Source organism: Aquarana catesbeiana, linkage group LG07 (genome assembly GCF_042186555.1).
Source record: "Aquarana catesbeiana isolate 2022-GZ linkage group LG07, ASM4218655v1, whole genome shotgun sequence".
In the NCBI taxonomy this organism is placed as follows: Eukaryota; Metazoa; Chordata; class Amphibia; order Anura; family Ranidae; genus Aquarana; species Aquarana catesbeiana.
Window position 1 is genome coordinate 200,646,920 of NC_133330.1, and position 15,012 is coordinate 200,661,931.

Here is a 15,012-nt window from a genome sequence, read left to right on the forward strand (position 1 = left end):
ATACAATAATAAATATGACAAAAACGTGTTCAAAAACATCACAAGTGTTTCAGACATGCCGGTGCAGATGTTCATTCTGTAAATAATAGCACAAATCTTTTGATATAACAGAAAAAGTCAAATCAAGGGCTCATTTTTGTGCCACCCTCATACTGCTTGAAGACTGTATAATGAGCTCTGTGCAATAGCACAGAGATATGGCTAGAGCAGAATAAAGTAAAGGTTCTGGAGTGGCCATCTCAGTCTCCTCACCTCAATATCATTGAGCCACTCTGGGGAGATCTTAAATGTGCAGTTCATGCAAGACAGCCCAAGAATTGACAGGAACTGGAGGCTTTCTGCCAAGAGGAATGGGCAGCTTTACCATCTGAGATGATAAAGAGCCTCATCCACAAATACCACAAAAGACTTCAAGCTGTCATTGATGGTAAAAGGGGGCAATACACGGTTTTAAGAACTGGGGTATGTAAACTTTTGATCAAGGTCATTTGAGTAGTTTCGGTTGTCATTATGATTTAAAAAGAGTAAACACAGTTGATTGATAATAAATGGCTTCAGCCAAATACTAACCATAAGTGAAAGAAAAATTTAATTCATATTCTCTGAAAAATGGCCAAGAAATCATAAATTCTGCCAGGGTATGTAAACTTATGAGCACAACTGTATATGTATATAACAGATGGTTCCACACTCCGCTTGAGTGCTTCCGTCAGCACACTGCTTCCTCCAGTCTGGAACTCCAGTTATCGGATATTACAGCTCATATGTTGTAAGAACCAGGCAAGACTAGCTCAGTTACAAAACTGCAACATGGAACTGTTTATTGAAACACAGGTACACAGAGATATTCAAACTTCTCCTCAGTAGGCTGTCCAATCAGCAGGGAGAGCTGTTGGAGGAATTCGCCCCCTCCTCTCTCAAAGCTACTCTACATACACATCCCATAATAAGCAAAGTAGGCAGACACAATAGAACAATGGAATACAGCCACACCCCAAACGACCCAACACAGAGCACACCATAGTATGAGACAGTATACACCGCATTCCAATGTGGTTGTACAGTGAGTCTGATTAGTACAGATCAGACTGGGGTTCTTGGTCACCCTGTGCCCCTATTAGAGACACAGGGTGACTTAAACATAGGAGGGGCATGGGGAGCTGAAACAAGGGTTTCCCTTCCTCCCCAAGGGATTCCGGGTTTTACGGGTTCCCCCACCCAAAGCGACTCCCATCACAATATATATATATATATATATATATATATATATATATATATATATATATATATATATATATATATATATACACACACACACACACAGTTTCATGTGGTGCAGTTTTCAAAAATCATGCGTGCTGAGTTTAGCCTGGAGATTTCCGCAAAGTAATAAAACATGCATGCTAGTCCATAGATATTTACCTTAGCATAGGCTTTCCCACCTTTCAGCTCCTAAAACACATAGGAAACATTTCAGAAATGTAAGAAGTAGTCTTTTCCAATGAGGTTTCCATCAACATACAGGTACGCCAACACAACTTTATTCCTTTCTGGTTCTCACTCCAACCAGGGTAGGCAGTAAGAATGCAGAAAAGAATAGTGGATATGTTGTTCATAGCGAGAAATTAGATTCTTCCTTTAATGCTGACCTTCATCATCCTCTGAATTTGGAATAAATAATGGACTGTGCTTCACCCAAATACGAGACCATCTCTTACAACTAAACAAAAGGGTCTAGAATGCAAATTTGGTGAAGACTCCTTGTACTATACTTCCAAACTTCAGTGAGAAGGGAAAAATGGAGAATAGGAGGACAGGCCGGAAAATGAGGGACCATAGCCTCCTCCACCCTGCTTCCATGCATTGCATCTCCTCCACAGGGAGGAAACACAATAAATAAAGTAGATGTAAAACTCAGACATGAAATATGAACAAAGCATATCCCTCTATAGTGTGTACTTGTCTCAATTATGAGCATTAAGTGTAATTTCTGTCTGCTGCTTCGTTCCTCTACTATCAGCATGAATTACACCTGACAAGTTTTCCTGACACCAAGAGAAAAAAAACGGTGACAGGAGAGGGACCTCCAGCTAATTGACAGCCTCAGGTGTGTTCCTGTTTGCTGTATGGAGGGGAGTGTTTCCCTTGCCTCCAATCAGCTTTTAGAGCTCTCCTCAAAGAGTGTAACGTCAACTCTCCGTCCCCTTTTTTTTTTCTAGACTCTCAGACAAGTTTTAAAATTCAGCACTTTGATTGGACGTAGAAAAGAAAGGGCTGTAGATAAATGGGTACAACTTATGTAGGAGGATTTGTTTAATCTCTGTGTATCACCTGAGGCAGTCACTTCACTGGGTATACGCAAGGGTTGGACTTCCTTTTCAACTTTGATCTGGCAATTTGCTTTCTGTCTTGGTGGTAGGACCTTCTATCTCTCATATGCCATTCTGGGAGACAACTGGGAAAAAGCTAACTGGAGGTCAGTAATGTGTCCCCACAAGTCCCTTTCTGAAGCCTGCAGATACAGGTCTGTTTTAGGAAAAATAGTAACTGTCTTACCTTACGGACAGACACCCTGCAGACACATGGATCCAAGATCCCTGAGGCAGCACTTGCACTCATCTTGCACATAAAGGAGAACTTTTTCTTCCAATGGACGCTGTTAGCTTGGACAACCTCCCTATGAAAAGAGACATGAGACCACTGAGCAAAATCAACACAAAGGTTTTATTAACGTACACGTCAGGTCAACCCCAACCCATAGGCAACCATTAGCATCAGCCAATATTTATGATGCGTCCACAAATTAGCCAGAGTTCACTATGATGTCACTTTTTCTCAGTGCAATGGATTTTTATACTGAGCAGGTTGAGGTACACTTTACCTGAGCCCGTGCCTACAGACATGGGTACAAAACAAGATTATCACTTATCACCTGACACCACATATGACTTTCTCAGTGAGATTTGAATAAGCATACCTCTACATCCCTTGTGTCAGCTTAGACCTGACGATTGGTTGCTTAGGAACAGAGCATTGGCCTGTGGGACACAGGATAGGATCATGCCACATAACCAAGATGTGACAGCTAGTCTATGGAGATTTGTGGGTCATCCATCCTGCATGGTACCAGGGCAATACAATTCATATTTGTACATGGACTGAGCTCTGCATAAAGGCATCATTCTCCAAATTTCACTATCAGAACACCAATCCAAAATGGCCCCCAGGTGGGTAGGTAGTATACATTTACACAATTGATGCTCTGGCAACTTTCATCCAAAATTAAACTCAGCTTGGTGATTCTTTTATCCGCAAGTCTAGAAGGCTGGGTCTGTGTAACTGGAAACAACATATTCTCTGCTGTTTCTAATGATTCCAAACACCAAAAGGCCAAATCACTGACCTATGTCATTAAGCGTATTTGCCATGAGAAATATCGTTGTCAATTTTTTTATCTCTCTTTGCGGACAATCATCATAGCTTTGTAAAATTAGCCGCATATATTCTTTTTCTTGGCATTTAGGTTGCATGAATGAGCGACATTTCCCTGAAATGATGGCAAATAAGAGGCACTTCTTTTACTTAAGAAGTAAGCTGTGCTAACCTGTGGCCTATTAATTTGTGTGACTTTTTCACTGGGTCCACTTTAATGCATGGAGGGTCAACTGGCGGGTCATCATCTCATCTATGGCTGCAGAAGTTATTTTCTGGTGTTGCCCACTTGGATATGTGAGCAGCAATAAAAAGCTGGTATGGTGTGCCAATCACAATACTTCGCTATTGCCACTCTCTGTGTAACAGGCAGGGAGGCTCTTGGCAGGTGCTGCAAAAGAACATCTTCATAATTTATAAGAAGGATGCCTAGATTGCTATGAAGATAGTAAGGCTGCCAAAATTCACTCAGCTACAGAGCCCCTGGAGATAAGCGTGAACTTGGAAACCTCCACTGAGAAAATACTGTATGAACTGCCATCGCTAACCTCTCATGTTTGAAATGCTGGTCATCTGGTTCTCCTGCTAACTCACAACCCAAAACAATTATGCAGGTCAGGGTTTCTGACCTTCCCTTCTGCCTTTAGGTCAGCCAAGCAGCTAGCATTTTCAAAAGGAAGTCAGTAATGACATATTGCCTCAGTATTGGTGTTCTTTCACGGGGCAGCCAAAAAATGATCTTTTAGTTTTGGGTAGGACTTTATATTTCAGTCTGTAACTACATTAGGGAGATTTTACTTTACTTTGTGTCATTCCAATGCCCCTTGAAAGAAATACAGGGTGTGGTAGTCACCTGGAAAGGGAAGAATGGACACTGCCAGAATGTCTAATCCTTCGCTAAAAAGTACTAAAAGTGTGTTTTGTCTCATCTTTGGAGAGAATTCCTATCAGACAAAAATATTGGGGAAATCTCCCTGGGTGGGACACAGATGACAGGAAAAACCTCACAAAGGCTCTATGGGCTGGAAGTTTTAAGAGGCTGACAACCACTGTCTAAAACTAAAGCCTCATGCACACTGCTGCTCCTAAACTGACATTTTTGGGGCTTTTGGTGTTTTTTGCCTAAGCCCCTGAACACACCTCAATAAAAACCTATCCATGCACACACAGGCTTTTAACCACTTCAGCTCCGGTAGATTTGGCTGCTCAATGACCAGGCAAATTTTTTGCGATACGGCACTATGTCGCTTTAACTGACAATTGCGCGGTCGTGCGACGTTGTACCCAAACAAAATTTACATCCTTTTTTTCCCCCACAAATAGAGCTTTCTTTTGATAGTACTTGATCATCTCTGCGGTTTTTATTTTTTGCGCTATAAACAAAAATAAAAATTTTGGAAAAAAAAAAAAAAAAAAAAACCACAATATTTTGTACTTTTTGCTACAATAAATAACCCCAATTTTTTTTTTTTAAAAAAAAAGCTATTTTTTTTCTCAGTTTAGGCCGATATGTATTCTTCTACATATTTTTGGTAATTAAAATCGCAATAAGCGTATATTGATTGGTTTGCGCAAAAGTTATAGCGTCTACAAAATAGGGGATGGATTTATGCCATTTTTAGTATTATTTTTTTTTACTAGTAATGGCGGTGATCTGCGATTTTTATCGAGACTGCGACATTATGATGGACACATTTGTGGGACGATTGCTGTATAATTGTCAATCAGTGCTATAAAAATGCACCGATTACTGTATAAATGTCACTGACAGGGAAGGGGTTAACACTAGGGGGCGATCAAGGGGTTAACTGTGTTTCCCAGGTGTGTTCTAACTGTAGGGGGAGGGGACTGACAGTAGATGACAGATCGTGGTTCCTAGCTATTAGAAACTCACGATCGGCATCCCCTCTACTCACAGAACTGGGATTTGTGAGTTTACACACACATATACACACACACACACATCCCTGTTCTGCCTCTCATGCCCGCGATCGCATGTGGCTGGCGGTCATCGCGACCATGAGCATCGGCACTCCCGCAGTGGAGCGGGCGTGCACACGCCTGCCATCCCGCATAAAGGAGCCAACGTACAGCTACGACGGTTCGCGGGATCGTGTCAACCTGCCGCAGTATAATGATGGATGCTGGTCGGCAAGTGGTTAAAGGAGTTTAGAGGCAGTCAAAGCTTCTACTCCTGAATAAGGAAGAATCACATATAGGAGAGAAGCTTTTGGGCATAAAAATACCAAATGCGTGAAAGCGTCAAAATATGCCTAAGAGCTTGGCGCGTTTAGCACTTCACAATTTTTACATTTCAATGGCCAAAATAATTTAAAATTCTGGCCAATTAAATAAATAAATTCCCAAACTCTTCTTAACTGGTTTGAAAGAACACAGCTTAGGTGAGTTTTTAACGCTGATTTTCTCCTGTTAGGACAAACAGCCTTTACAATAAACCAGTGTGCATGAGGCCAATGGCCTGGTTCATGCCTATGCAGGTTTCATATTCCAGTTGCATTTTTTTGCATTTTTCAATACATATTTTTGATCCATTGAAATCTATGGAACCAAAAAACAGAAAAAAAGTCCCTGGCCCTTTCCATAAAATGCACAGATGTGAACAAGACTCATAGGAAATCATGGCAAACTGAAAACGCACTAAAAAATGCATAGGTGATAACCAGGCCTTGATGTGTTACATTTTATCTGCCAGATACTGAAAATAAATTAAATTAGGAAAGGAATTGGCAGGTTTGAGATCAGCGTTGGTTTGCACTGTGTCTATTGCCTCAGGGTAGCTACAGCTTTTGTCACCAAACTGCAGTTGGCAGTTTTCTTTTTGGAACATAACTGACCACAAAGACAATTTAGTATTTGAAAAATGCTGCTTTATACCAGCTTAATTTTATAGTCTAAACGACTGATACACTGAGCCTGCTTGTGTTATACAGTCATGGCCAGACATTCGGGGGAAGCAGACTTTGTGCCCTCATTACCCCCGGCCTGGACAGTGTGCACACGCTGGCTGCAGATGTGGTTTTGACAGTTCAGGTTACCCTTAGTAACTAATCAATATAAACATAAGTCATCACAATGAGGCAGACGCAGAACACACAGGGCTTCCTTTGCCTTGACTCATCACTTCCCTGTGTGAGTCAGAAAGAAAACCCGATTTTTTTATTCTAGCACATAATCACCTAATACAAATTCAATCATTTCATCACATTATTTTGTTCCTAGCAACCTTTTGTATTGTTCTGATATAAGCTGTTATCCAGCAAGGTTTGCTGAATTAAAGGATCAGTCCAGCCAGTTTAGTTCTAGTTGAATACTAGACAATTTCTTATATATCACTGGAAACTAAAGTAATATTAAAGCTTCCATTTTTATAAAATTAAAATAACAAACATGTTATACGTACCTACTCTATGCATTGGTTTATTCTCCTCCTCTCAGGTGCCCCACTGACGCTCCTGGCTCCTTCTCCCTGCTCCCCCACACACTGGATTGCCCCCCTAGAAAACCACTTTCTATGGGGGCACTCATGTGGGCTCGCTCCCAAGTCGCCCTGTCTGTGTCTATTAACAGAATTGACAGAAGTGGGACAGAAGTGGGAGCCAATGACTCCCGCTGCTATCCATCTGTCCAGTGAGGAGGGACAGAGCCAGGAGAGCCGCTGCTCTCATGCACATCACAGTATCGAGATCGGGCTCAGGTAAGTATAAGGGTGGGGGCTGGGGGGATCCTCTTGCAACAGCAGGTTTATTACCTTCACTGCACTCTACGCATGAAGGGAAAAAAACCTTCTGTGCTGCCCCCCCCCCATACCCACCTGAGCCCCCTCTCGATCCAATAATGTACACGAGAGCCTCGGATGTCCTGGGTCTTCCTCTCCTAATTGGAGACAGCACGAGTGAAACTGAGCCAATAAGTAGAGAGCAGGGGGTGGGGTCAAGCTGCAGCTCTATATGTCTTATGGACGCATAGAGCAGGGCTCAGAAGCGAGCATGCACCAGTGCCCCAAAGCAGGTGGCTCGCTATTGGGGGGCACTGGTCAAGGGGGAGGAGCCAGGAGCAACACGAGAAGAAGCTAATCGGGGCTGCTCTGTGCAAAACCACTGCACGGAGCAGGTAAGTAAAACATGTTCGTTATTTAAAGGGGTTGTAAACCCTCGTTTTTTTTTTTTCTTTTTTAAACAACAAACATATCATACTAGGGGTGCACCGAATGCTTTTTTTTGGTGCCGAAACCGATACCGAAAATAAAAAATACACTAGGCCGAAAACCGAAACCGATACCAGAAATGACTGATACCGAAAATGACTGCATACATTTTTATAGAACACATTGTTAATAGTATTAGCAAAATTTCTAGGCGGTGGACCTCCAGCAGATGTAATGCAGGAGATGGTCAGAGACTGCAGACATGGTACAGGAGACGGTCAGAGACTGCAGACGTACTACAGGAGATGATCAGAGACTGCAGACGTACTACAAGAGACGGTCAGAGACTGCAGACGTACTACAGGAGACGGTCAGAGACTGGGGACATGGTACAGGAGATGGTCAGAGACTGGGGACATGATACAGGAGATGGTCAGAGACTGGGGACATGATACAGGAGATGGTCAGAGACTGGGGACATGGTACAGGAGATGGTCAGAGACTGGGGACATGGTACAGGAGATGGTCAGAGACTGGGGACATGGTACAGGAGATGGTCAGAGACTGGGGACATGGTACAGGAGATGGTCAGAGACTGGGGACATGGTACAGGAGATGGTCAGAGTCAGAAGGATTCCAATCAGCTTTGATTATACCACTGCAGCGCTTTCATGTGCGTTTAAAAAAAAATGCAGAGTGCTGCATTTTTATGCGCTGCAAATGCACATGAAAATGCACAAACATGACTTTAGCTGGAACCACATGAGTGTGGCGCGTTCTTTTCCCTGTCACATTTTCTATGCACGTTTTTAGACGTGCTACCATTAGATCAGTATGCATGTTTTATGAAGGAGCATCAAAGAGGTGGTATGCAGGAGTTTGATGCACTTTCACGAAAACATTTTCTTTTACTCTGCCATGGCATGCTGGGAGTTTTAGTGCTACCTTAAACTTGTTGCTCCTCTTCCAGTCAGAGCATGCTGAGACCTGTAGCCCCCTCCACCATCACCTCTCCAGGCAGCCCTCGAGGTCCCAGATCTGGAGTTTGTAGAACTCCTTGTTCTCCTCGGGGATGGGCTCCCCTCTGGTCCTCTCCTCTGCCACCTTCTTCTTCCCGCCCACGCTCTTTTTTCCCTCCTCCTTGGATGCCGTCACGCCATAGTACCTTCACTGTCTACTGCGCCTGTTGCTAGGCAACCATGGGGGAGGAGCCGCAGCCGGACACAGACGCTGGGATGGTAGATTGGGGGGGTGAGGAAGCAGGCGACGGTCAGCCCGCCCCTGGGCGGGTGCGCCCACACTAGTGCCCCTGCTAACACAAGGAGAGCAGGAGGGATGGACACTCCCGCAATGGGCGGCACCCCATAGACACAAAATGCCAGACTCGGCCCTGCCCCCCGTCATTGGATTTAATTGACAGCAGCGGAAGCCAATGGCTGCGGTGCTATCAATCTATCCAATCAAGAGCAGATAATCCCGGGCAGAGTGGTAGTGAGCGTCTCCGCCGAGCGAACGAATGGGCTCAGGTAAGTAAAACGGGGGGGGCTAGGGGGCCAGTCAGTGTCAGAAGTTTTTTTTCCCCTTAATGCATAGGATGCATTAAGGTGAAAAAACACAAGGGTTTACAACCCCTTTAAAGGCTTTAGAACCACTTTAAAGAAGAACTGAACTCTGTTCGAAAGTGTGCCCAAAAAGACAGAGGTCAAAGGACTAATTCACCTGTTTTCCCCATCAATGACCTACAAAGTCTTGTTCTGCACTGTGCAAAAACACACAGAATGGGGGTAGGTCATGCAACTTTATGTGTCCAAAGTCGCATGATAAGTCGCACTAATGGAAACAGAGCCTTAGTGTGCTTGCCTGTACTATGATCATTGTAGACTGTGAGCCGAGACCCCAGAGCACTTCCAGCTACACTGACAGTTCTGGAGGCTGGCATCGTTAATCAGAATGCCCTTCTACTATACAGTATAAATACTAGTTTCCTGGCTGTGTGGCTCCTTCACTGGTTCCCGTATTAAAATAACCCCTGCTAAAAATAATCACCGTATAACATTCACTTTTTCCCCCTTAAAATAGGGGGGAAATCGCGTGTGCGTGTTATACGCCGATATAGGCTGCCACCGAGGGGTAGGAGGGGACAAACGCCGCTGAAATAGACAGAGCCGGATCACTTGTGTACTCAGCTCGGCTCGCAGTCACGCTCAGTCCCGCCCCTGGACGGCTCCTAGCATTGACGTCCCGGCATTGGACCGGTGTTATGTCCATCATAGGATCCGGGCCAAGGGGCGGGACTGGGCGTGACGCCGAGGCGAGTACACAGGAGATCCGGCTCTGTCTATTTCGGCAAGGCTGCAGATGGACACTGACCAGGCTACGGTGAGGAGCAAGGCTGCAGATGGGCACTGATTAGACTGCAGTGAGGAACAAGGCTGCAGATGGGCACCGATTAGGCTGCAGCGAAGAGCAAGGCTGCAGATGGGCCTTGATTAGGCTGCAGTGAGGAGCAAGGCTGCAGATGGGCCTTGATTAGGCTGCAGTGAGGAGCAAGGCTGCAGATGGGCACAGATCAGGCTTCACTGAAGCTGCAGATGGGCACAGATCAGGCTGCAGATGGGCACAGGTCAGGCTGCACTGAAGTTGCAGATGGGCACAGATCAGGCTGCAGATGGGCACAGGTCAGGCTGCACTGAAGTTGCAGATGGGCACAGATTAGGCTGCAGATGGGCACAGGTCAGGCTGCACTGAAGTTGCAGATGGGCACAGATTAGGCTGCAGATGGGCACAGGTCAGGCTGCACTGAAGTTGCAGATGGGCACAGATTAGGCTGCAGATGGGCACAGGTCAGGCTGCACTGAAGTTGCAGATGGGCACAGATTAGGCTGCAGATGGGCACAGGTCAGGCTGCACTGAAGTTGCAGATGGGCACAGATTAGGCTGCAGATGGGCACAGGTCAGGCTGCACTGAAGTTGCAGATGGGCACAGATTAGGCTGCAGATGGGCACAGGTCAGGCTGCACTGAAGTTGCAGATGGGCACAGATTAGGCTGCAGATGGGCACAGGTCAGGCTGCACTGAAGTTGCAGATGGGCACAGATTAGGCTGCAGATGGGCACAGGTCAGGCTGCACTGAAGTTGCAGATGGGCACAGGTCAGGCTGCACTGAAGTTGCAGATGGGCACAGATTAGGCTGCAGATGGGCACAGGTCAGGCTGCACTGAAGTTGCAGATGGGCACAGATTAGGCTGCAGATGGGCACAGGTCAGGCTGCACTGAAGTTGCAGATGGGCACAGATTAGGCTGCAGATGGGCACAGGTCAGGCTGCACTGAAGTTGCAGATGGGCACAGATTAGGCTGCAGATGGGCACAGGTCAGGCTGCACTGAAGTTGCAGATGGGCACAGATTAGGCTGCAGATGGGCACAGGTCAGGCTGCACTGAAGTTGCAGATGGGCACAGATTAGGCTGCAGATGGGCACAGGTCAGGCTGCACTGAAGTTGCAGATGGGCACAGATTAGGCTGCAGATGGGCACAGGTCAGGCTGCACTGAAGTTGCAGATGGGCACATATTAGGCTGCAGATGGGCACAGGTCAGGCTGCACTGAAGTTGCAGATGGGCACAGATTAGGCTGCAGATGGGCACTAATCAGGCTGCTTTGATACTCACTGACCATTATTTTGCTTCAAAGTGGTTTATTTAATAAAAAAAAAAAAAGTTTTTTTTCCCGGAAACTTCCCTCTTAAATTGGGGTGCATGTTATACGGTATATCTACAGCTCATTGTAGATTAGCACACACAGTATACACCACGTTGGTAGTCAATAAGAGAATGGCTTCCTTGCACTAGTGGTCAGCAGAAACTGTGCTGCTTACATTGGTGGTCAGTGAGAAGAATATTACCCAATGAAGAAATTCACTGGTGTTAGTGGTTAGTTACCTAAGAAATGAGGAGCAGCTCCACTTTTTCCTTTCAGGTAAATGGTTCTACTGAGTGGTGTTGTTGCCAGAACTATTTTGGCAAAATCAGGTAGATCACTGGCCACAGAACCCATGGGAAACTCTACAGTTCCACAAAACCCTGGTTGAGAAAGGCTGTTCTAGATTGGTAAAGCCCTCTCCATTGTAAAGGCCTCTTCCCTCCCTCCCTACTAGGTTTTTGGTCTCTTGGTAGGGACGGGGAGGTAGTATGACTGTTATTCTGTCCCCCCCCCCCCCCCCCTCTTTTTTGAGTGCTTAACCTACAGCGTTACACCACGGGCCCACAGGAATGACGCCTGAGTGCAAATTTGTAAATATTTCCATTGTTGTGGTTCCATCCAATGCCACCTTTGGAACATGCACAGATCATTTTTTTTTTAATCACGCAGATGGCAGTGGTAGTTCCCATGGGTAACGTCATCATGCTAGCACCTGTGGGTGTGTTATAACATTAAGTGCATGCACAGCCTTTCTTCTATTTGGAGGGAACACCCAGCTCCACTCACATATATGGATGGACCTTGCAGGAGGGCTTTATAGGAAAGATAAGATTTGCTCCTGCTCCAAATGCTAGCCTGCAGGCCAAGCATATCTACTGGTGCTGCCTCCCCCCACCTGGTATATGTGGAATGGGTCAACATAGGTCCAACAGTACTTCTGTAATGATTGGGTGTTATGCGACATAACCTCTAGTCCACATCCATATATTTTGTGTAATCTATGCAATTTTATTTTTTAGTATGTGTCACTTATGTATTTTACATGGCAAAAAAAAATAGGATTTTATACTTCATTAGCTGTATGATATTTACATTCCCGAGACCATACAAAAGGTCCCCTTTCAATAAAGGAAATTTGTCATGAAGGAAGACAGCATTTGCTGGTTATCTGACTGTCATAGTGATGCTCTCTCCAATATTTAAAATGATATTAAACCCTTAGGCCCCTTTCACACAGGGCTGTCAGTTTTGACGGATCCCGCTTGTTCCGTTGATCTCCACCGAGCAGGCGGATGACCGGTCCGTCTCCGCTCACTGTGCAGAGACAGACCTGTCAGACCCCCGCTGACCTCTATGGGAGATCAGATGAAAACGAATACGCCTGTCCGTTTTCATCCGATTCCATCCGATCCGCCAGACGGATGGAAAATAGGGTCTCCATCCGTCTGGATTTGGCAGACCAGATTGGATCGGATAGCAGCGGATATGTCACTGCTGACTAAGGATGAGCTCTGGCGTGTTCGCATGCTGCACGTGCCGAGCCCACTAAGAAGTCGGCAATGCACTGCGCTAATCACAGGCAGTGAGACATTTCCCGATCTCTGCAGCTGCACATCGGGAAATGTCTCACTGCTTGTGATTAGCGCTGTGCAGTGCCGAGTTTCTGGAGGGCTCGGCACGTGCAGCATGCGAACACGCCGGAGCTCATCCTTACCGCTGACATCCGTTGCTCCATAGAGGTGAATGGAGCGTCTAATCAGGTCCGCCTGAAAAACGGACAGGCGGATCTGATCGGACAGCATGTTTGAAAAGGGCCTTAGTATTTTTAAGGATTTTCAGCAGCCAATTTATTTATTGCAGCTTATCGTTTAATCCTTCTCTGCTTTTAGGAGGGAAGTCCGCAGCAGAAGACATCAATCAAGGAGATCAAGTCATCCACTGCAGATCCTGGTCCTGGATCTAAATGTAAAGTGACAAACAAGGTCATTTTTAGGATTCCTGGACATACAAATTTAAGTTACATTAGAGTTTATCAGTGATTTACACTATTTAAAATACTCAATAAACTATATTACATTTAAAAAAAAATGTGTTGATTTATCCATGACAATTTTTCAGATGTTTTTGTTTACAAAGCAGTAGAGAGTAATTGAGAAAAAAAAAAAAAAAACATACTAGATACTGCCAGGGTACATGAATCACCTCCCCAATTACTGAAATCCAAGGTGCTGTAAACCTTATTGGTATAAAAATGCTTTCGGATGTTTTGATAAGCATTTAGTGGGGCCAATGCAGGGTCATAAAAAAAAAAAAAAGAGAAAAATGAAGAGAGGTCTATACAAGTACACTGCTCTCTCAGCTGCTGCTACTCACTCTGGTCTCACAGAAAGGCTGAAATAGTTAATACTGTTTTTTGTGCTTTGGGTGGGTCTACTGATGTTATCTTAAATAAACGTTCCTAGATGCGAATGCGGCAAAAATGCGGCTAAATGCGACATGCAAGCGTGGCCAAATGGGCGTTTTCAAACGCCGGTTTCAAGCTGTCAAGAAAAACGTTCAGAAGAGGTTGCCTAAGCGTCCTGTGTACATTAGGCCTATTTAAAGGTGGCAACTTTTTCAAAATATAAACAAGTTAAACTTACCTGTTGTATGAAGTGGTTTTGCACAGAGCAGCCCCGATCCTCTTCTTTTTGGGTCCCCCACTGGCGGTCCTGGCCCCTCCCCCCTGCTGAGTGTCCCCAATTGCAAGCCTCTTGCTGGAGGCAATCACTCAAGCAGGCTTTCTCCCGTGAATGGACATTATCTATTCATACATAGAGCATGGCTTGGGCCCCACCCTCCCCCACTCTCTCCTCATTGGCTCAATGGCTGAGATTGAATGCTGCGTAAACCAAAGAGGAGAGGGGGACCCAGGAGAGCCACTGCTCTCATGCACATCTCTAGATCGAGATGAGGTTCAGGCAAAAATAAGGAGGGAGGGCACTGCACCCAGTTTTTTTTACCTTAATGCATAGAACATATTAAAAAAAGAGTTGTGAGGGATGTATATCTTTCCTCTTAATATTAAAGGAGTTGTAAAGTCTCATGGTTTTTCACCTTAATGCATTCTATGCATTAAGGTGAAAAACCTTCTATGCTGCAGCAGCAGTCCCCCAGAGCCCCCCTTTTTTTTAACCTGAACCCGATCGTTCCAATGACAAGAACGAGTCCAGCAGCTCCAGCCGCTGTCTTGGAGGTCCGGACAGTAATGACTATCCGGTAACCCCAGATGATGTCTCATTAGACAAAACACGTCGGAACAGGCTGTGCTGATGCCACTGCGTCACTTTTTACCAATATTCCAAAGCGCTTTTTACCTTCACAAAATTACAGAGAAGGACCATAGAAGTCTCTCCCTTCCATTGGATATCGTTTGTGCCGAATGACCCCCCTGGGTGTAATACACCACAAGCCTTACTGACTCATTAGGCGTACGCCTATTTGGGTTCAACTTTTCCGGTAAGCTATATATATATATATATATATATATATATATATATATATATATATATATATATATATATCGGTGGTGGATTATCTACTGACAAATTGTCTGCACCAAGTCTTTCAAGTCACCATGTCGTCATATATGGACTTTGATGTTGTTTTAGGAATACAATTTTTGCTTCACTTATTGTTGTTTATCACATAGCTATCAATTTCTAACCATTTGATAG

At 44.9% G+C, this 15,012-nt stretch overlaps 1 protein-coding gene across 5 annotated transcripts in view; it reads right to left on the reverse strand.

The window, feature by feature from the left end:
* The window catches only part of EEIG2 (EEIG family member 2), a 68,288-nt gene that overhangs the window by 45,633 nt on the left and 7,643 nt on the right, over positions 1 to 15,012 (reverse strand). For 4 of the 5 annotated variants that reach the window (XM_073592984.1, XM_073592983.1, XM_073592982.1 and 1 more), the window contains 2 exons: positions 2,557 to 2,677; positions 1,423 to 1,452 (listed from right to left, as the gene is read on the reverse strand). In XM_073592984.1, coding sequence (XP_073449085.1) covers positions 1,423 to 1,452; positions 2,557 to 2,677 — 151 coding nt within the window. The remainder of the gene's footprint in view (positions 1 to 1,422; positions 1,453 to 2,556; positions 2,678 to 15,012) is intronic. The other variant, XM_073592985.1, reaches the window with a different exon arrangement.